This window comes from Lynx canadensis, chromosome D2 (genome assembly GCF_007474595.2).
Source record: "Lynx canadensis isolate LIC74 chromosome D2, mLynCan4.pri.v2, whole genome shotgun sequence".
NCBI classification, from domain to species: Eukaryota; Metazoa; Chordata; class Mammalia; order Carnivora; family Felidae; genus Lynx; species Lynx canadensis.
In genome coordinates, this window is record NC_044313.2 from 28,337,348 (window position 1) to 28,360,779 (window position 23,432).

General features: G+C 51.5%; 1 protein-coding gene across 1 annotated transcript in view; it reads right to left on the reverse strand.

The window, feature by feature from the left end:
* Positions 1-22,024: 22,024 nt before the first annotated feature.
* The window catches only part of HIF1AN (hypoxia inducible factor 1 subunit alpha inhibitor), an 80,965-nt gene continuing 79,557 nt past the window's right edge, over positions 22,025-23,432 (reverse strand). Inside the window, exon 6 of the mRNA XM_030334636.2 lies at positions 22,025-22,390. Coding sequence (XP_030190496.1) covers positions 22,223-22,390 — 168 coding nt within the window. The 3' untranslated portion in view covers positions 22,025-22,222. The remainder of the gene's footprint in view (positions 22,391-23,432) is intronic.

Here is a 23,432-nt window from a genome sequence, read left to right on the forward strand (position 1 = left end):
CGCCGGGAGAGGGGAGAGGGGAGAGAGGGGGGAGAGGGGGAGCCAGGGAGACCGCGCGAGGCGGACGGACGGACGGACGGACGGACGCAGCCGGGGAGAGCCAGAGAGTTAGAGAGGGACCCACGCAGAGACACAGCGAGGCAGGGGACAGCGAGAGAGAGACAGGGGAGGACTCGAGGGCGACTGAGACGCAGAGTGACAGACAGAAAGACAAGAGCCCCAAGAAATACGACCGAGGGAAAGGGAGGCGGGTCGGAGAGAGAGAAGCAGGGGCAGAAACCCAGCGAGACGGGAAGCAAGGAGTGGCGGGAGGGGCGCTCGCAGCTCCCAGGGCTGGAGGGGCCGGGGGCCGGCGGGGGGAGAAGACCCAGGGGGAGGACGGGGTCCCGGGGGAGCGCCGTCCAGGCGAGGAGCTCGGGGCGGGGGCTGGGGGGCGGCGACAAGGGTGACCCGGGGCCAGGCCGCCCTCCGCCCGGGAGCGCGCTGGGGTACGGAGGAGGCGTGGGCCGCGCTGGCGCCCCCAGGCGGGCGGGGCGGGCCCGGCGGGGCCCGGGAGGGGGAGGGGGCGCGCGGCGACGGCGGCGGCGCGTTCACCTGGCCGTGCGCTCGGAACTTGTACTCCCAGCATGCCTCGACAACATGGGAACCGGAGGGGAGTCGCTGCGCAGCTGAGAGCCTCGGCTTAATCTTATGCACCATTAAGCACTCAGCAGCAAGCCCGTCCTGTTCATATACATCATCCACGCTTAATAAACATAATGATGACATAAGATGTAATTCTAGATGAATTTTCATTTTATAGGGAAATGGAGAATTCCTGTAGAAGGGAAAAAAAGTAAATTATCTGGGAAGTGCAAAATAAATGATGTTGCTCCCAGAGATGAATAGAGGTGTTAGAGAGAGAGAGAGGGAGAGAAGGAGGAAGGAGGGAGGGAGGGGAAGAGAGAGAGAGAGTGAGAGAGCAGAGACGGGGAGAGATAGAGTCACACAGAGAGAGACAGAGATCCGGACCGAGAAAGCCACGCGGGCATGGGGGTGGGGCGGCCTGCTGGAAGCGGGGGAGGGACGCGAAGAGACGCGGGCGGCGGGGGTCTGGGTGCGAGCTGTGGGGGGTCGGGCCGGCTTCAGTGGAGGGGCCGAGGCTGGGGGCGGCAGCGGCCCGGGCCGAGGCGAGGGTGACGGTGACGGACGGGGCCGGGCCGGGCGGCTCATTCATCAAGGGAAGGATCAGGGGCCCGCGGAGTCACTTACCGGCGGAAATTGAATTCTGATGAAAGCGCGGAGAGGCGAGGGCGGGGGAGCGAGGACCAGGCTCGGGCCGAGTTCCCAGACTTGCTAAGGGGAGGGGGAAGGGCCCACAGAGACCTTCCAGATTGAAGTCCACGCCTCCTTCCTGTCTGGAACCCACCCCGACCCCCCAACCCCCTGCCCCAGGCACCTAGCAGAGGCTGTCCAGCTCTGCTTGGGAAGGTGGTGGGGCCTGATGGTGTGCCTAGAAATGGAGCTGGAGCCCTCTTCCTGAGGATTTTGACTGCAAAGGCCTCCGGACTGGCCAGGGGATGTCTGCGGGGTTGGGGGAAGAGGTCACAGGGAAGGGAGTTCTGCGAGATAACTAGAAGGGCGGAAGAGAGGGGGCAAGAAGGGCTAATGGGGGTTTGGTGGCGGCTCTTCAATGAGAGTGGGTTAAATAGGGGATGGGGTGGGTAACAGAAGGACCAGGAGTGGCTAATGGAGGAAATCAGTGAGAGGGCTCTGCCGCTAAGGGGATATAGTGGAGGGTCTCCTGATAGGCCTGGGACATCCCTGATGGGAAGAATGGTAAGCTAATATGGAAGGCAGCCTGGGGAGAGGAGAAGTGGGGTTGTCATCCCATTAAGGGAAGTCTTCCCCTATTAAGAGGGAAGCACCTTACTAATGAAAGTAGCAGCCTGGATAATACTGACAGGGTTTCCTGGGGGCAGGATGGGGTGGGTTCCATCCAGAGTTTCCCTCATGGAGACGAGGACCTCTCAGCTAGCAGAAAGCCCCTACCTGACCTCTTCTGCCAAGGGCATTGGAGCGAACAGTTTCTGCTGCCACAGAGAGAAAAACAAGATAAAGATGGGGGCCATGGACAACCGGGGCTGGTGTTCGACTGTGTTGGTTTAGGATGGGGAGAGGTGCTCCAACTACGAGCTCTATCCCCTGACACATGCACGCAAACCCATCCCAACTCCCCACACATCTTCTGCGGTCAACCATCAGCTCATTCACAAAGCCTTTATGAGTGGCTCCCGATCCTCACTCAGGGATGTTCAAAGCCTAGGGCTCAGAGAGCCCGGTCCCTAGGAGGCAAGGAGAAAGGGCAAAAATTTCATATTGCAGAGACAGAGAAATCATGCTTCAGGAACCAGCGGTGCTACTGTAGTAGGAGTCACGGTGGGGACCGGCGTGAACATTTTGGAGAAAATGGCATCAAATCTGTCTTTGATGATCCGTAGGACTCTACCAGGCAGGAATTGGGGTGGGGGTGAGGCTAGCGGTGGCGTGTGAGCAGAAGGAAGAGTGTGGACAAAAGTGGGGCAGTGGGGAAACATGGAGGAGGTTGGGGAAGTAGTTTCCCTACTTGCTTGGGTGGCCCTTAGGGGGCCTACTGAGGGGTGGGGAAGCATCATTGGGAGCCACGCAAGGCTAGAAAAGGAAGTTTGAGGGGAAAGGAATGTCCTCTTGAGAGGGGCTTGTTTTGCCTGGCAGCAGAAGGATTATAGACTTTATCCTTTGGGCAGTGGGGACCCACGGATGGTTTCTAAACTGTGGAAGAAGTCAGAGCTGTGCTTGGGGCTGATTACATCGATAGCAGAATGCAAAAGGGGAAAAGAGAAGGTGGGGAAGTCGTGACCAGGAAGACACTTTGCCCCTGTGCCTGGAAGTCCCACCTCCTAAGGACAACAGGCAGGTGTGAGAGAAGCCCTCTCCGAGGGGGCCCCCTGACTCTTAACCAACTGACCCCTTTCTTCCCCTCCCTGAATTCCTTTCCCTTAGGATCTCACCTCTGAATGATCACCAGACCTTCAGCGGACAACTGAACCTCTTCCAGCCACCAGTTTCCCACAGCGATGTGTCGAGGAGAAGGTGGTGGTCTTAACGTCTGTGGATGTGAAGGTGATAGTATCGTTGTCGTCATGTCACTTATTTGTCTGTCCTGTGCAGGCTGGCTGGCAAGGTAAACTGGAAGAAGGTAGGCAGCAGAAGATGATTGAACTGGTGAGGGTGGTTATATCCACAGAGACCAGAACACAACCTCACACAGGGACACAATACCATTCTTTTGCCTCCAGAGCTTGAGCTCTCGGGATTCTAAAGCCTCAAGAGCCCTTGGTGGGGATTCCACGGGTCGCTGGGAGGCTCTGGTGGGTGGGACCACCTTTTCCTCTCAACTCCACCTCACCCCCTTCCCAACTCTCTTCTAGCTGATCCAAATAAGGGCAATCTACAGCGCTGTTTTAGTCTCCAGACCAAAGCGACCCTCTTGAGGGGCCATGTGGCACTAGGAAGGGGTGGAGCTTTGAGAGCCTTGAGGGGTCCCCTGCCAGCCCATCCAGCAGCACCTTTGTTCAAGCGTCATACGGGAGCTAGCGCCGGAAGGTCAGTCGTCTCACTGGTCCCCACAGGGCCACACAGCACTATCACATATGGAGTGGAAGCAATGATTCCTCTGATCCTGCGGGGCCCCAGTGCAGCCAACTATGGGGCGGGTGCGGAGTTGACCATGTGCCTCTCAGAAAGCGGTGGGCCCTAGGCAACAAAGCTGAGCCTCCCTCTGGGCACCCAGAGACACTACACAAACACCCACATCTCCTCTCTCCCTTTAGCTACATCATTCGTATACCCATCCATCTCAGATACAACACGCCAAACACACAAAGCTAGATGCGTACACAGATCCACATACATACATGGGCAGGGCTGTATCCATAAACACACGTACTCATTTGTGTTTTGTTGATACATGGTGTGTTTGTGTGAATCATTGTGTTTCGGTGGTCACAGTGTATACTGTATATCACAGTTGCACAAGTATATAGATGACCATGTATATAAATGCTTATAGGAGTGCATTTACATATACATGAGCAAACCTCTTGCCCCAGTCCCTGTACCCTAGGGGTTCATTTAAAGAAGGGGGAGGCAAAGGAGAGCAAGAACCTGATAGGGGCAAGTAGGGGTGGGGAACATGGCGGGGGGAGCACTTGAAATTGCGAGCACTGCAGGGAGGCAATGAGCTGAAAACCCGGCCCGGCTCCTGCCTGCCCCCCACCCCTCCACAGGCCCTCCCAGAAGGGCCCAGTGCTGCCGTCCCCTCACCTCCCTTGGAGCCCGACTTTTAATTTGGGCGGTGTAATTTTGGTGCGAACGGTTGGGCGCCTTTCGTTGGGAAATTGGGAGGAATGCAAACAAGATTTCACTTCATTAAACAGGGGCAAACAGTAGAGAAATTGCACTTACTTATGGAAATGACTTTTAAACATGCACAGCATTTACTGGCACTGCCCGCGCTGAAATTCTGCGAGGATTATACATGTGAATAATTCACCGCGGGCCAATTAGAGCTCACTCTGTCCCTAACCTCCACCAGCCCCCATCTCATCCCGTCTTGATTACGACCCAGCCTCCTTCCTTCTCCAGTTCTCCTTCTTTCCCTCTCCTTTTCAGTCTCTCACTTTCGAACCCATGCCGTGAGGCAGGTTGTCAGACGCATTTTAAGAGACACCTCAAACATGGCAATACACAGGTATCGTGACACCTCAAACATGTTCAGATACACAAGTGTGCAAAGCCACAGGATAAAACACTGCGATGCCTCAACACGGCAACACGTGGACACGTTCTGACAACCCAAACATGTTAATGCACTCAACAGTTGCGACAAACAGGCTTTGTAACACCTCACACGTGGCAATACACGTTGTGACAACTTAATCACGATAGTCCCAGGCACATAGTATAGCACTGCACCATAAATACAGATGCGTTACACATACATGGTGATATATAAGCATACATTGTGACAATTGAAACACAACGATTCACACAGACACACATTGTAACAATGTCAACATTTGATGACACGATGCTCCAATGTCCCGGCATCTGCATTGTGCCAACTCAGAGGGATACACACCCTGTTGTTAAAATGCGAATACAATGGGGCGCCTGGGTGGCGCAGTCGGTTAAGCGTCCGACTTCATCCAGGTCACGATCTCGCGGTCCGTGAGTTCGAGCCCCGCGTCAGGCTCTGGGCTGATGGCTCAGAGCCTGGAGCCTGTTTCCGATTCTGTGTCTCCCTCTCTCTCTGCCCCTCCCCTGTTCATGCTCTGTCTCTCTCTGTCCCAAAAATAAATAAACGTTGAAAAAAAATGCGAATACATTGCCACACAAAGATAACCCATGACAATTCAAAGTTTGAGTCATACAAAGAGACACACAAGGATCATTCAAACCTGGAGATGTCCTCACAATTGGGGGACAATTAAAAGAAAGGTGAAATAATTACACGGATTGTGTAATATGTGATACATAGTGTATCAACTCAAAACCAATTATGCACTGTGATGCAGGGGCCACAGTGAGGACCTGATAACTCAAACCTGGCAACACATAGAGCCTTACCTTGCAACAATGCAAATACAATGATATACTCGTGGACGATTTAAACATAATGACTCACGCTCTGCTCGCTGAAACATGCTTGCTCACAAGAACACATGATGACAATTCAAGCATGGAAACACACACTGGGGCCATTCAGACACAGCAAGATAGATTTAGGCACACCTTATATCAACTCAGACACCCTCATACCACCCAGATACAGTGTGATGACATCCATATTTTGGCAACTCAACATGGTAAAAATCCCAACATATCAAGTATGCATTTACTCACATGTTGTGTGAAATAGAGCATAGGAACACACACTCGGTGACAGTTTGAACACGCTGACTCACGGACAGGGTGAGACACATCCATGGTATATGTCACACATGAAGACAGTGTGTTGGAACAAAATATTCTGGTGAGTCGATACAGAAATGAAAAACTGAAACAGTAAACATGAACATACTCTAATTCATGGACGTGCAAATAAGCCAATGACACATGAGTGACAGGGAAAAACACTTTAAGACACAATGACACATGACAGAGAAGTAGAAACACTTAAGCACAAGTATACTGCCACCATCACACCCTTATTGTTAGATATGCACTGACCCCTGGTCCTTCCGAGCCCCACTAAACCCCTGGTCACTCTATTCAATTAATAGTACGGAGGATGCCTCGGTAGGAATAGGCCTCTAGACTCTAAACATGAGGGTAGGGGTGAAAAGGAATAGAGAGAATTAAGATATCATCTGTAAACCCAAGACAGAACTTACATGGGAAAGGAAAATAGCATGAACACTGATTATGGTGACTCTTGACTATAGAGTGTGTGTCCTGTGCTCTTCACTAGAGCCCTTGAGGATTCATGTTGACATCTCGGGGAACAGATCTCTTCTCTTCTTCCACTGCCCAGGGAAGAGGGACCCACCATTGCTCTGTCCCCCTCACACAGACAGGGCCCTGGGCCAGTCTGTGATGACCTTAGTGGTGAGTGGGGGCTGTGGAATAGGTGAGGGTCTGGGGGGAGCTGGTCCACACCTAGGACCTTGATGGAGCCTCCTGAGGTGTCCCTTTGCAGCTTGAACCAGCACTCAGAGTTTGGGGAACAGTTTCGTGGCTTGGGTGGTCTTTCCCTCTCACTTTGGCCCATCTCACTGCAGAATCACTTCTGCTAGTGTCATGATCTTCGCCCTGTTCCAGACAACATTGAAGGCGGGGCCACATAAACATCAGACAGAGCCTCACAGTAAAGAGGGACACTGTTGCAGCTAGGAGCTTCCTGGACCGCTTGGTTTGCTTTAGGAGTCGGTGAAGGTGTGCCATCATCAGGGAATGTGCCTCGTACGTTCACATGTCAGTATTAGTATGTGTTGGCCACGAGCATCAGCATGTGTTGGGGTAGGTATACCACTAGGAATCAATGTCTCTTGGGCCCAGGTGTGTCCGGGTGACATTTTAAATGTCCAGGTATTAAAGGGCTCACCTGACTGTTTGTGTATCTTCGTAGCCTTTACGTGGGTTTCTGGGAGCAACTGGGTCCAAGCTTGATTGTCTTGTATGTTTACACATACTGTTTGCATGGGGTGTTTGTGGCTGTGTTATCTTGGATACAAATGCATGTGTCAACACAAGTGTATTGTCACCATGTTAAGGTTGTCATGATACGTGCCTGGGAGTAGATCGGCGGGTTTTTATTATCACGTGGTAGATGGTGCAGTTCTTTCCGCCAGGACCTCAAGACCATTAAGAACAAAAAAGGCAATCATATTGCCTAGTGCCACAACAGGTCACCTTGCCATGGGGGCTGGGGGTGGAGACATTGACCTCTGAGAGGATCAAGCTGTATCAGGAGCCTTGGTCCGATGAGTGGCCAGCACTTTTTGGTCACTCCCATTTCACAGAAGGAGACACTGAGGACAAATGGTCAGCAAGGTCGTGCTGTGTGTGGATAGGGGAGAGGGAATACTAGAGCTGGAGAGGGGATCTCAGGGGGAAGGTGGAGGTTTTTGACCTGTCCACCCCTTTCCATCCATGACGGAGAGCACCTGGGCCACAGCTGCCTTCCTCCCCCCAGTCCCAAGTCTCAGCCCACCCCCATCCTCCTCCCTCTCTTAGCTCCTCCCCACTTTCTCCCTTGCATGCTCTCTCTCTCTTCTCTCTTCTCTCTCTCTCTCTCCAACGGGCACATGTCAGAGAACATTATGTGCACCGAGGATTTGCATAATTCAAGAAGCATCAAATTAAATTTGCATAATTCCTTTGATTACACTTGTTATTAAATGTAAGTGACATTGATTTACAAAATGGCCCAATATAAGGTTAATAGCAAATGTCACCTTCCAACAGGGTGAGTGTGTGTGAGTGTGTGTGTGAGTGTGTGTGTGGCGGGGCAGGGGGATTGCGGGATGGACATGAGTCCTAACGTTTCTTTCCTGCCGGGCTCAGCCCCGCCCTGCCTCCTCCTCCCTATCCCTCCCCTCAGCTGCCCCAGGCCCCCAGGCTCCCCTCCCCAGGTTCTGCGTCCTGACAGGGGAACTGGCCTCTGAGTCCCTCTCTCCTTCCCCTTTCTTCCAGGGCAGGATCCAGTGAAGTTAGATTGGGGGGCAGAAGCTGAAAGTCACAGGGGAGAGGGTCAAAGTTGCGGGCTTAATGGTTAGGGTGGTTAGGGATCAGAAGCTACGAAGTGTGGAATTTGCCCCCAGAGATATTTATGTCATAGGGCCAGTCACTACATGGGTATGGGGTAGCTTCCGATCTCAGTGGGACTGGGGTTGAGGACCCAGAACAGGATGGGAAGAGGGCCTCCTCTGACAACTGAAGGGCAGAGACAGAAGTACACATGGCAGGATGCAGGTGCTCCCATCCACACACACACATCTGTGTGTGCACATCCACACCCACACCCACACGACACAGATGTACTGCCTGTGGGTACCGGTGTGGGCATGCACATAGTCATGGGCATATACAGCCACATATGAACATGGAGGGACACCAGGAACCACATATGCTTATGCATTGTTACACGTTTGGCTACATAGATGACCAGTCACCAAAGCACAGGAAGGTGGAAACTCCCAAAGACACGGGAACGTACCTACACCATACCTACTTTCCAGTCATGAGAAAGAGAATCATAAGGAAGAGAAGGAGAATCATAAGGAAAGGTCCTTCCAAGATCCCTGCAGAGCTTCTCTGGAGCTGTCCTCCCCCAGATCTCCTTGCTGAAGGGTCCCTTCCCTCATCCTTAATCTGCCACAGAATGGGTGTGTGTGTGTGTGTGTGTGTGTGTGTGTGTGTGTGAGGGGCGGGGGCAGCCTCAACATTCATCCTCTCCCTGGGTGAGAATATCGACAAGGCAGTAACTAATCATTAAACCCACTGGCCCCTTTAAACAAGAAAGGAGAATTATGGGCAGAACCGTGGGGGGCAGAGACCCCCCATGGGCCCTCTGAAGGGGGAGCCGGGCCCAGGACTGAGCTCTGAACACACCCGAGAGCTAAATCCAACCATTACTGCCTTAAGCAGAAACAAACTGGAAGCTCAAACCTGGGGGTGGGATGTACTCACAAAACCACGAGAACACACAACTGAATACAGGCACCCCCTTCACACAGGGACACACGCATGCACAAGGACCTACCAATGCATGCACCTGTGGACACCACAAGTACACGCAGAATAGCACAGAACACAGACACAGGTTACCTTCGTCACAGACTCATACGTTCCTGCAGTGTGATAATCAACATGGCCAAGAGTGAGAGTCCCGGGGTCACACAGATTTGGGTTCAAATCCTGCTCCTACCATTTCCTAGTGGAAATGGATAATAACAGTACCTACCTGTGAGGTACTATGAGTATCAAATGAGGTAAATGCCATGCAGAGTGCCTGGCACACAGTAGGTGCTTCACTGATCTTTGTTCGCGGTCCTTGTTATTCCCAGCCATAAGTATTTACTGAGCCCCTGTGTATGTGCCAGACATGAATTCAGGCCTTAGCGATACTGTGATAAATGAGACCGAGCGTAGTAGGACTCCATATGGACTAAGGGACTGAGGACAAGGCCCCGGTCCCCACCCCCCACCGAAGGCAGGTGCCACAGAAACCTCAACCAACAGGCTGGGCTGGGCGTTGTTTTCTCATCTGCCTGTGCTGTCCTTGTCCTCAATCCTCACAGAAGATTCTCCTGGCAAGAAGGATTACTCTCCCTTTTCCGGGGCCATCTCTCTTCTACCCCGTATCGAGTCATCTCCCCACTTGTGAACCCTGACGTGCCAACCTCTCCCCCAGCTTCTTGGCTTTGTTGTTGTTATTGTTGCTGTTCTTTGTTTGTTTAAAGATTTTATTTTTAAGTAATCTCTACACCCAACGTGGGGCTCGAACTCACAACTCTGAGCTAAAAAGTTGCCTGCTCCGCCTCCTGAGCCAGCCAGGCGCCCCGTTTCTGTTTTTATTCTGTCTCTTGGAGCCCGACCAGGTCCACACAGCTGTGAGGAGTGCAAGAGCATAGGCACACACGCACACACGCACACACGTGCACCGACTCCTTCCCTTCTCAGGGTCTTTGCCCCCGAGTAGGCTCCCCTCACCTCCTGCCCTAACCAGGTGGGGACACTGCTGCTGGTCTCTTAATTAGCAAATCCACAGGCTCCTCTCGGTATTTCTTCTCTGCGACCTCTGCGTTTGGCAGAAGTTCCACCCCTCCTCCTTGAAACAGTCTCCTTTCTTGATTTCCATGACATTGCACCTTCCCACTGCCCCTCCTCCATCCCTGAACTTCCTTTGCTGGCCTCCTACCAGCTCCTCTGCCTTCTCCCATCCCCTAAGTGTGACAGGGCCCCACGGATTCAGCCCTCCCACCCCTTCTCTCCCCTCTCTGCATTTTCATAGGCTCTAGCAATTGCAACTTGACCCGTAATCGGTCTGGAAATAGATGCCCAATTTCTAACCCCCAAATTCCACCTACCGAATGACCAGCTTGAATTTCCACCTGCCTGCGTCAACTGGTATGTCGAATTCACCACGTGCAAAACTGAACACATCCATTTCTCTCACAAGCATTCGGCAAGCACTGAGTATGCCCAGACTCTGTGCCAGGCACTGAGGACACGAAGTGGAGGACACGGTTCCTGCCCTCCAAGAGTTTAGAGTTTACTGGACCACCCACCCCCCGCCCCCGGCTCGTGCCTTCATCCTTCCACTGGTAGAGCCTTTTCTCTCCACTTCCTCATCCATCCCCACCCCAGCAATGTCAGGTCCTAGAAAATCTTCATCCCCCATTGTCACTGGCCCAAATCAGATCGCCTTATTTCCTGTTTCCCGAGCAGTCTCCTCGCCACCTGTCTAGGATGTAGTCTGTGCTGGTCACCTCTATAAAAGCAGCCTATCCAAAGCACAGCTCTGACTGTGTCTGTTATGGGTTGATCGCTGTCCCTCCCCTCCAAGAAAAAAAACGTGTCCAAATAAATCCTAACCCCTTGTACATGTGAATGTGATCTTATTGGGACGTAACGCCATCTGGCCCATCTCTGACCGCCCCACACAGCTTAGCACACTGCCTGGCATACAGCTGGCCTGCCAGAAATATATTTCACATTGATGTGCTGTGTGCCATTTCCTTTCTTCAAGAAAATCAGCATTATACCTGTCAAGGGCATGGGTTTTTGGAGTCAAACAGGCTTGGCTTTGGATCTGGGTTCTAGGCTAACCAGTCTGTGTCCCAAGTCTCAATTTACTCACCTGAAAAATGGGATGATAACAATTCTTACTCACAGACTTGTGAAGATGAGAAGAACCCACCTACTGTAGTAGACATCCAGTACCAATGGCCAGGCTCCACTGAGCATGGTGGTTCTCTTCTTCTGGAAACCAACGTGTAGTCTCAGGGTCTTCTGACCCTATCCTATCCCCGGCCAGCGTCACCTGGTCCTAGACTATACACTTGACCTGTGGGGACCAATCAGGTCCCTCTTTGGGATCCTTCACCCTGGAAGAGAGGAGAGTTGATCCTCCCCTTGTGGTGGGAGCTGCAGGTGAGAGTTCAGACACAGAGCATCCTGGTGTCCATCCAGGTCCCCTTCTGAGGGTTCCTGAGGTTCTGTACCAACTCCGCCCTTCCGGCTCTTTGGTTATTTGAACCTTGCTTTTATTACCTGGGGTGTCCACATCACTTCCCGTACATTCCCCTCTTCGCCTACACTCGTTCAAACTGGGTTTCTATCACCTGCAGCCCAGCAGGTCCTGACGGGCACAGCACATGAAGGGTCTGACACAGAGTAAGAACACAATCATTGCTAGTTCCCTCCTCCAGGGAAGAGACTAGTGTAATTCCGAGTCCCAGAGAGGGTGTCCCAGAAAGGTACAGAACCTTCGTTCAATTTTCAGATTTTCACATCCGGGAGATGAGGGGGCAGCCTGGCTGGGGCCCCATGCTGAAAACGCTTCAGCCCTCAGCTGAGTGTGGAATTCTAAAAATTTCATTCCTACCTGCTGATTACGGGCACAAATAATTAATTCATGAGCAAAAAACAAACAAGCTGAATGAAAACTTAAAGACAGGGAGACACAAAACTAAGGAGGGAGCTTGGCGTTCATAAAGACAGAAGATTTTTAAAATTCTCGAGAGACGGTAAAGTTGGGTAGCAGCAGAACCACTCCAGATGATTTACAGCCGGGGATCGCGGGCAGGCAGGCCTGTGTGCGCATCATCTTGTCCCTGCCGCCCGCCCTCCACGGGGCTCTGCTCCAAGGGGGGCCCCGCTTGACGAGAATGTGACCGGCCACAGACTCACCCGGATTTACACCAGAAAGTGGCCTTTGCCTGAAGGCACGTATTCCAAATAATTGCTTCTGAAGAAGGAAGTCGGCGGGGTTGCAGGCTACAGGGGAGTTTCACCTTTTACTCCGCACACTTCTGTATTGTTTACTCTTTCACTTTGGGCCCGGATTAACGGTTTAGTTCACAAGTATTTAGGAAAGCGGGAACGTGGTTGCCTTGAGTGCTGTGCGCTCCTGGCTCCCCGTCCTCCTGCAGAGTCCTCCGTGGGGCTCTTGCTGAACCGAGAGTTTCCCTCCTTCTCCTTTTTCTTGCCGCAGCCCCGTGGGCTCATCTTCCTCGGGCACAAACTACCCAGGCCCCGACATTTAGCTGAGAGGCTGCCTGCCGCTGCCGAGGCCCCAGGACCGAGGGGGGCGGGGCGGCTCCGTCTGCTTCCCATATGGGGACTTTGTCTGTCCCTGCCTGAGGGCCGCCCCCCTCCTGCCTCACATTGTCCCCTTGCTGTCGCCTGCTGGCCCAAGCCCTGGCCTGCCTCTTCCCTTTTCATTAGCCTCCTAGTGGCAGCCCCGGGCAGGACACAGGGGGCTGGGAGGGGGGCTGGGTTTGGCTTGTTCTTCTCTAGCCTTGGAGCCCCTGGCCAGCTCACCCTGGACTCTTCCCAGCGCAGAGTCTCAGCCTCGAGTGCGCACATGGGGGTCGTGGAAGGAGCGCCAGGCCGCCAGGCCTCCTAATGTGCTGGTGACTCTGCTGGCGGCCCTGGCTCGGGCCCCGGAAGAGAAGCGAGGAGAAGGCCACAGCTGCCCCCCCCATCTCCCTTGCAAAACACCCCCTCACTTTATGATTCCTGGCCCAATGGGAGTGAGGCTGGGAGCCCCCGCAGCCATTCAGGTCTGGAGCTGTCACACTGGGGGCAAATCTAGGGAGTGAGGTAAGGGGAGGGAATACTTCAGCAATGCTCTGACTCTGTGGGAGAAGGGTCACTGGGGTTTGTCGATAGCGGATAAATTCTCACAAAGCCTCTTTCTAGGTATTCAAGACAGATCACATAACTGGGTGTAGCATCTAGGAGACACCAAAAGACAAACATCCAATGGCTTCAGCCTCAGCCCCCAGCACCCTCAACCCGAAACCCTCACTCCAACAAGCCACACTCCACCCCTTCTCTCCCCAGATGGTGTTCGTCCAGACCTCTTCAGAGTTTTCTCCTCTATTCATCATTTGAGGCCCAGGTTGAGGTTCTTTTCTTCCAGAAGCTTCCCCCAGCCCTCCTCACCTCCTTACCCGCCCCCCTCATGTGATTCAGTGTCGAAGGGGGTCTGAGAATTTGCATGGCCAACAAGTTCCCGGATGATGCTGATGCTGTAGGTACAGGAGAACAGCTGACTTGAATCATTCCCTAGGCATGGGACTCTTACAGGGGGAGATGGGAAGGGTGAAGAGGGTTGAGAAGCCGATACAAAGGCAGAGAAAGCCTCTTCGGTAAACACACTCACACACACACTCACGGCGCGTTGCGTAGTACAAAGATCACGGAACTTAAAGCCAAGAGACTTGGATTACCCACCACCTGCCCGTTCGCAGACTGCCAGGCTTTGTACAAACCTCTTGTAGCCTCAGTTTCCTCCTCTGTAAATAAGGATGATGATAATCCTGACTGCGAGTTTATTGGGTGGATCTAATAAGATTATTATGCCTGTGAAAGCGCTTTGTAAACTCTAGGAGCTAGGCAGGTATTAGCTTGCGAGGTTGTGAGATTTATTGTGTTTATCAGACCCGCAGTGTTTACTATGTGTCACACAGTGTTTTAAGTGCTTTATAAATATTAACTCATTTGTCCGTCACCATAATCCTATCAAGGAGGAACTTATTATTAGGATGATGATTCTCAGCTTATAGATGTGAAAACCGAGGTTGAGTAACTTGCTCCAAATCACGCAGCCAGCAAACGGCCGAGCTTGGGTTCGAACTGTGGCTCCTGAGTGCACTGCTCACCCCCACTCTGTGCCACCTCTGCGTGTCGGCCTATATTTCTGTCAGTGTGTGCGCCTTTGCCTGCGTGTGTGTTATCTGAGTTTGCAAGAGGTTCTGCTTCCCATGAGTGGTTACGTGTGTGCGCCAAGTGTGTGCAACGTGATGATAAGAGTGACAGTAATGAGTTATTGCGCATTTACTCCTCTCTTCTGGGCACTGTGCTGACCAAAGCTATCGCCGAGTTCCTACCGCCCCACATGGTAGACCCTACTATTACTCCCATCTTCTGTTGAGGCATGCTGAGTGAGGTCAACTAACTTATCCAAGGTCACACGCCTCAAGACGAGCGGGGCAGGTAGATTTAAATGGACGCCTTCAGAGCCTTTACTCTTAACTCCTATGCTGCACTGAATGTGTCTCTATGATTGGTGTGGGGATGTGTATGTCAGGGTGTGTTTGCATGTACGTGTCTGTCTTTCTGTCCATCATTTGTCTGCCTCTTCTGCTGCCAATCCATCCATCCATCCATCCATCCATCCATCCCTACTTATCTGTTATTGCCACCTGGGGTCATTGCCCAGGGTGGAATTTTCCGGAAACCAATGTATGGAGGCCTAGAGGAGAGGTAAGAGAGAGAGCTGTGGTCTCTTTCAGCTGGCTCAAAAAATACCCAGGTTCCTGTTATGTGTTCCTTTGACTCTAGAGTCCCTCTAAGGGACAAAGCCCTGCCGAGGTTTGCAGGGGGAGAGGTCTTACCTAAAAGGGTGGGTGCACCCCTGTTCTCATCGCCATCACCCCAGGCCAGTGGGCAGGCATTAGGCGGGCACAGAGGGGCCCTCATCACACTCCCCGAAGGCAAATAGGGACTGACCGTACATCTGTCTGTGTCAGTGCTCATTCAAGGGACCAGAGTGTGCATTGGGTCCAAACTAGGTTGTCTCTTCAAGGGCGATTTGCTTCCTGTTTCTCCTTAACATTTACTAACTGGGGGGAGGGGGTGCTAAATCTGGTTTTAAACAGAGAGAAAGCTGAAAGGCAGAACTGAGGTAATGCTTCCAGGAAAGTGGGATTGGTGGAGAAAAGAATAGAAAGATTTGGGAGACGAGAAGGGAATAGACCAGTGTGACCAATAAGTTTTCTTGGTGGGGTGGGGACCACATTACCTGGATGTGATGGGGTAAGTATTATTTTCTATTTTGAAGAAAAATGTGTGATGTTTATACTGTCTCAGAACAAATAGGCCTGTGACTGATGGATAGTTTACCATTCATGTGGCTGGTTTCATGTACTTTTGACAGCTCAATCAGGATTCCAACGGTTACAAAAAATGATTTTCTTCTAGGAAGTCGTAGGAGGGGAGCACGTACCCCTCGCCCCCGCCCTGTGCCCACTCAGCGCCATAGTGCGGAATGGAGGAGAGACGTGGATGTATAGAGGAGCATGGGCATGGGCAGAGGCCCCCAGAGTCTTCCTGGGTTGGGCACATGGTGTCTCACTTCTTGGGGCTACCTTGAGACTCTGGTCGAACTGACGCCTGGAGGGCCATTCAGGAAGGCCCGTGAGCCTTCACTGTCTCCAGAACTGAGATTGGGAAGGGGCCGTGGAACGTGGAGGAAGAGAGGAGCCCTTCAGAAGCCCAGGAGAGTCAGACCCACATAAAGACTGGCCTTGAGGCCATGTGGAAGATTTGTGGCTCCTCCAACCTGAATGCAGCCTGTGACCAAACCACTGTCTCAGCTGTCTCCCTCCCTGGGCAAGAAGGGGACCATGAGGACAAGGAGAAGAGCTGTGGTGGTTCTCCTGGCCTCCAAGTGGTGGTGGGAAACGTGGCAGTGGCCAAAGCAGGAAGGTGGAAGGTAGAAGGCAGTATTTGGCCACATGCATGTGCCCAGGGCCATTTTGGGTTTGGGTTCACCCACTTTCCACATATTTCAAAATTGAGCAGTCCAGACTGGCACCAGAGATCAGTTAGAGGCAGAGGAGGTGGCGAAGCTGAAAGCACAGAAAAACTCTAGCCGGGCGACAGGTCTGAGAGCCACCCAGAGCCAGCATCACTCATTTACCTGCCGCAGACCCGCCACCAGAGATGACTCCAAGCCTCTGGCCTACAGCTTGGAGGGGATTAGTGGGAGCTTCAAGGTGACTTCCAAGGAGGCAGTCTCCAGGCGTACCCGGTTCTGCCCCAAGCACACATGGGTCCCCCCAAAGAGCAAGGCTGTTCCTGAAGTTTTTTGTTTTCAACATCACTCACAACGCAAGCAGGCTCTGGAGTCTGGCTACATGGGTTCAAATCCCTTCTTCTCCATTTACCAGCTATGTGACCTTGGGCAAGCCACTTAACTTCTCGGGGCCCAGCTTCATCATTTGCAAATGGGTACATATTAGAATAATCTCAAAGGCTGGCTGAGAGGGTTCAATTCACTCACTAAGTGATCATGTTACTGGACCTCTCTCTTTCTCATACTTACCTTTCCATTAATATCAACGATGTGTGAGGGATAATTTAACATAACTCTACTTTAAAATGTATACCAAGCACTGTAGTAGGTGTTGAGGATCCAGTAGAGGGTGACGAGTATGCTATTAGCTAGCATTTACCAAGCACCTACCCTATGCCAAAGTTCTAAATACGCGACATATATTACTTCACTCGCAAATGTTATTGTCTTCATGAAGCTAACAATTAAAAAAATTGTCTTAATTTTATTTATTTATTTATTTATTTATTTTGAGGGAGAGGGTGCGTGTGCATGCACATGTACACATGAGCAGAGGAGGGGCAGAGAGAGAGAGAGGGGGAGAGAGAGAATCCTAAGCAGTCTCCGCGTAGGCAGCACAGAGCCTGATGCAAGGCTCGATCTCACAGACCAAATTGTGAGGTCATGACCTGAGCCAAAATCAAGAGTTGGACGCTTAACTGACTGAGCCACACAAGCGCCCCACGATTTAAACATTTTTGAAGTTTTAAAACAAAAATGTATTAAAGTAATCACGACACCCAACATGGGGCTCAAACTCACAACCCCAAGATCAAGAGTTTCGTGCTCTTCCAACTGAGCCAGCCAGGTGCCCCCATGAAGCTACCAATTTACGTAATAATAAAATTGTATATTGACAACTTTACATGCGATAGATAATGTCACCCTCACAAGAACCCCATGAGGGAGATGTTGCTCTAGTTCCACAGATGAGGAGATCAAGATTGAGAAAGGTCTAGTGGATTGGAATTAATGGGACTTCGATTCAAATCCTGCTCTATGGCTCAAAGCCCATGGAGTCCCTACCACGCCATGCCACTACCTCTGCATTGCCAAATATTCCCAAATTCATTGTCGTGCCTGTAGAAATGCAGGTCTTCTGTCCAGAGTATGTGCTCCCATGTGGCTGGATGTCCGGGCCTGGAGGCAGTTCTACGGATGCTTATGATAATAAGTAGAGGGGGTCTGTGTAACTCTATTTCTGCTTCTCCTACCTGAAGGAAGACCATTTATGTGACGTTGAGGATTGTGCAGTTAAGCGCAGCCATGGTCTGATGATGGCTCAGTGAAACCACGCGTGTGGGTATGGCGGTACATCTGCTCAGCTGATTGTGGGTCCGTGTGGTTTGGTTTGCATCGGTTTGAGGGGCTCTTCTGATTCCCTCCTAAGAGGAAGGGAAAGAGGTGCTAGGAGCCGGGAGCTGGTGGCCTGCTACCCGGACCCGTCCGGTTGGGGGCATCTACTGTGCCTGGGCCTTGCCTGCTGGCTCCGGTGCCTGGTGCTGGGTTTCAGGCCAAAAGATGGAGAAGCTCATTTCCCCTTAAACACCGCAGATTAAAGGCCCGCAGTGGGCACGGGCGGGAGGGCGCCGTGTCGCTCACGTTACAAATCAATTCATTACCGGCACTCGCAGTCGCCTCCGATCTTCAAGGATCGGGGGTTTGATGAAGAGGGTTCATTTCAAGAAATAAACCTTTTAAATTAACCACGAGATGAGGGAAATTTCTTTATTTAAAAAATGCTCAGGCCCTGCTGGCTTTGTTTTCTCTCTCTTATTAGCGCCGTTATTAATAATCCCACCCTTTCTCTCCAGGGGATGGTCCACCCTGCCTGCGGAGGCAGAGTGAGCCAGTCAGACATGGGGACAGGCCCCCAGCCCTGGGCTCCTCCGGCCAGGCCTGTCTGCTCCATCAGGCCTCCAAGGTCCAAAAATGGACCCCACCCAGGCTCCTACACCCCAGATAGATTCTCAGGCAGATGGCCATGAACCTGCTGTGTGACCTTGGGCATGTCACCCGACCTCTTTTTTCTCAACAGCAAAATGAACATAGAATCACCACTTTCTACAACTGCACCTTAAAGTTAGGAGTTCAGGCCTCGCATGTTGTCAGTGAGAAATCGGACCCCGAGAGGCAAAATGAGTCATCCAAAGGCACACAAGATCTTCACAGCAGAGGTGGTTTTGACATCAGCCTAACTCTTGGTCTAGTTTTCTACCTGGAAACATGCGTTCGGATCTGGGATCTAAAAATCACAAAGCCCCTTGGTACACATGATCTCCCTGGATGTGTACTAGTAATTTGTCAGCTGTATCTTACCATCCCTGTTTTACAGATGAGGAGGTTGAGGGGCTCTGGGAATGTCCCAACCAGAGTTTCAACGGGAAACATAAGAAGTATACTCTGTTCGTTCATCTGAGGAGAGTTTAATAAAACAACTATTTACAAAAGTAGGGGCGAGGATTAGAAAAAGTGGAAGTAGTGATGCAGTGTCACAGGGCCGGTCACACCGGGAAGCCATGACCAACCCTGGTGACCAGAACCAGGAGGGAGGGCCGCAGGGAGAGGCAGCAGCAGCCAGCACAGAAGGGATTCAAGGAGTAAACTCCAACTCCCTCTCATCTCTCGCTGGCGCCCCCTTTTGGTCAAACCCAAGGGAGCCTGCAGATGCAGATTGCAGGCCAGCCTCCCAAGTGGGCCACAACAGGGTGGAGAAGGGTGGACACCCAGCATGGGGGCAGGAGAGGGGACTTGCCAGTAAATGGCAGAGGAGATGACCTCAGGTCTTCTTAGTCCAAAGCCACAGTCTTTTCCGCCACCCTGCTCTGCCCCAGCGATACCCGGCCCCTGTCTCAAAGTTGTTTGGCACAACCCAAAGGAAATGCTGGGCCTGGAGGTATAGCCAAGCATGAGGAATGGCTGTCCCTTCCTGTGGCCATTCTAGGAAGAACCAAATACTGGCATCATGTGATGGCAGGTGATACCATCTTGTCTCCCGTGGAGCTTGTTTGCATCGGAACAGGGGCCTTCCGGAAACCAAAGGCTTTCACCTAGCAGGGAAGCCCATGGGAAGATCTTGGGCTCCCTTCCACGGAACCACACTGCAAAGGTCTGCCCTAAGAGTCTGCGCACCACAGAGCTTGCACAGGGGTCAGTAGAGTAGATGCCATACACGCACATGTACACACACAAACACACACTGGCAAAGAGAAAATTGGGGCCCACGTATGACATCACCCACCACTTCTTTTGGGGCTTACTCCCCACTGATGTAGGATGTGTTAGGGCATCCCAGGGAAACCCAGATTAGAGCCCCGCTTTCCTTGCCACTTTGCAAAAATGAAAGCGAGGCTGACAGATTAAGGTTGTAGGGAAAATCGAGACAATGGGACCTGGAGGGATGTAGAGCTCAGAGCTCTGGAGCACTGAGTGACTGGAGGACATCAGGGAATCTGGGAGGAGGGAGAGGGGGCTGGATAAGGTGGGGCACAACCACACCGTTTAACCCCTACTTTCCAGGTCCCATCCAACTGGTATTTACAGAGCCATTTCTACGGTGGGGCTCTGTCTTTCTCCTTAGAATGGGGGCTTCCCAAGGCCAAGATCATGTTTTTCACGACTAGGCATGTTTGGGGGTGGGGCTTAACTCATCCTCTGTGTGGCCTCCTAAATGCAGCCCAGAGCTCCGATCTTAGGTGGGAGTTTCAGCTCAGCAAGACTTCCCCATCGAGAAATACAAACCCAGGCACACTCACCCTTTCCCAGCCCCCTGCCACCTGCACCCCTGCGGACTGGGAGAAGGAAGGAGAGGAGGAGAAAAAGGCCTTCCCAGTCTAGGCGTTAGACCTGCCCAGGTGTGTGGGGGGGACCAGCTCACCATCTCATTAATGTGGAATTGTTTTTAGGTTAATAATCTTGCGTTAATTTTCCCTTAAAATATTGTCTTTGACCGTTAAATGCTCACACTGTTATAAAAAGAACGTAATAAATGATCTTGAAGCAAATTCTCCTGCCAAATGTCATAATTTATTTGCATAATTAGCTCTTAATTTTAATTCAATATGCAAATCCATGCTTCCTTTCCATTGCAGCCGCCTGTTTCCCAGCCGGGCGGCCATGAATTTACTGTGTAGCTCTCTCCACGGCTGTCAGAGGCGGGGGTGGGGAGGCAGGCGCCTTCTGGGGCTGGTGCCTGCGGGAGGGGTTCAGACACACAGACTCAGATGGACAGGCCCATGGGCCCCTGCCACCTAGGTGCAAACGCCCACAGATGGACCTGTGTGGACGCCAGCATACCAACATGTGGATGGACACGTGTACAGATGCACTGACACATTAACACATATCACAGGCAGAGCCCCAGAGGTGAAGGCATATGAGCCCAGACTCGTAGGCTGACACATTAAGAAATCCATGGGCGCCCACTGAGACACATTACACAGGTAGAAACACTACCATGCAAGAACACATGAACACAGACTCCCATGAAGTCCCCTGGCTTCGTGGGCCCAGACGCATGCGCTGACATTCAGAGACTTGGGCGCAATCTGATATATACCTGCAAATGCAAACACCCAGAGACACGGCGCGCCAGCGAGCAGAAGTTCATGGGCACAGACAACGCTCACAATCGAGAGACCCACGGGCCTACACGCAGATGTGTAGAGCCATGCTTGGTGAGGCCCACACAGTTGTGAGACCACATATCTTTATGTGCACACGCATAACAAGTTGCACTCTCAGAGACAGAAATTTGACAACCCCACAGAAAAGCCGAGATGTGATGTGGACACCCCTGCACATATAGGATTTGGCCTTCGAGTCTCCATGGCAGGATTTTTGAGACACTGTAGGGCTCGTGGAAAGAGCACCAAGCTTAGGGTCAAGAGACCACATTCTAGTACCAGTGCCACCTCCCAGTTGTTGGGAGACCCTAAGCAAGTCATGTTACTTTTTAAAAATAACAGCTTTATCAAGATATAATTCTCATATCATGCAATTCATCTATCTAAAGTGTTCAAGTCAATGGTTTTTAGTAGATCTACAGGGTCGTGCAACCATCACCGTAAGCCATTTAAGATTTTTTGGAAAATGTTTCTTTATTTTTGAGACAGACACAGAGAGAGAGAGAGAGTGTGGAGGGGCAAAGAGAGAGGGAGACAGGATCTGAAGCAGCAGAGCCCAACGTGGGGCTGAAACCCACAAAACCACGAGATTGTGACCCGAGCCGAAGTGAGACGCTTAATCAAACCAGCACTGCTCACTGTGAGACATTTTAGGACATTTGAACCATCTCCCCCCAACCCCATACCCATTGGCAGTCTCTCCTCTTCCCCCAGTACTCCCCACCCCCAGATCTAAGCAACTCTTAATCTATTTTCTTTTTCTGTATATTTGCTGACTCTGGACACGTTGTGTAAAGGAACTAAAAGAATGCATGGTGTTTGGTTTTTTTGGTGATTGGCTTCTTTTACTTAACATAGAGTCTTCAATATTCACCCATGTTGTAACATGAATCAGTACTTCATTACTTTTCATGACCAAATAATATCCCATTGTATGGATATACTACATTTTATTTACATATTCACCAGTTGATGGACATTTGGGTTCTTTGCACTTTTGGGCCATTATGAAAAATACTGCTCCAACCATTGTTGTACAAGTTTTTGTGTAGGCCCACGTTTTCATTTCTCTTGAGGAGAACTTCATCTTCCCAGAGTTTGGCTCTCCCACCTATAAAATGAGAGGGAATTCATTCCATTAGAATCGCAAGGCTGTCCAGGTGTACTTGTTTATGATTAATACGGAGTTCTCCAGCTGAGACTATGGTTCTCCTCATGTAACCAGACCCACACACACTCACACACACAATTACCAACACAGCCATCAGACACATAACATAGCCACAAAGGCACAGGTGCACCCAAGGCAGCCTAGACCCCCTCAGGGACTTGGTCCCGAGTTTGGGGCCTAGAGAAAAAAACAGAAATGCAGTCAGAGAGATTGTGATAGCCACAGGGAACATTGTCCTGACTCAAGGAGGGTCCTTTCACGGTGAAGGGGGTAAAGTATGGCACTGGGGAGGAAGGGGTTTAGCCAACATGATGGGCGAAAAGGCAGGGTGAAAGGGTGAGGTTAGCGATGGGTGACTGAGTGAGGATCCACTCTGAAGACCAGGACACTTGGGTGCCACTTCCCCAGCTGTTTCTGCCTTCTCCTTTCCCCACCCATGTTACCCTTTGTCTCCTTGTTCCTTCTCCCAGAGGTAACATGACTCTTCCCCCCTCCCCAACAAGCTAAGGAGACAAAGGGGATCCTTTTCCAGCATAATTAAGCTTCAAAGTCAGCAGCTCCTCCCAGGAAACTGATCAGGTTTGCCCTGAGAGAGCCCTTTAGTGCGGGAGGGATGGCGAAGGGAGGGGAGACAGGGACAGACAGACAAGACCAGGAGACAGGAAAGTGAACTCGGACACCACTGAGCTGACACTGATTCTTATGACCTTGCACTGTCTGTCAGGAAAGTTTGATCTTTAATTCTCCTTCTTAGGAGAGGGATTTATGGAGTTGTGACCCGATTAGCTACAGACCCCAAAACACTGTCTCCCCACAATCACAGAAGTCCTGCGTATGGATGAGTGAAAATGTCTGAGTGTGCGTGTATCCATGTGTGGATGCCCACCGATATTATGGACGTGTGTTTATGGAGCTGTTGTGTATCAGTGTGTAAGTGTGTGAGCGCCTGTCTGTCCCCAACCCTCTCGGCCCCCACCCCCAC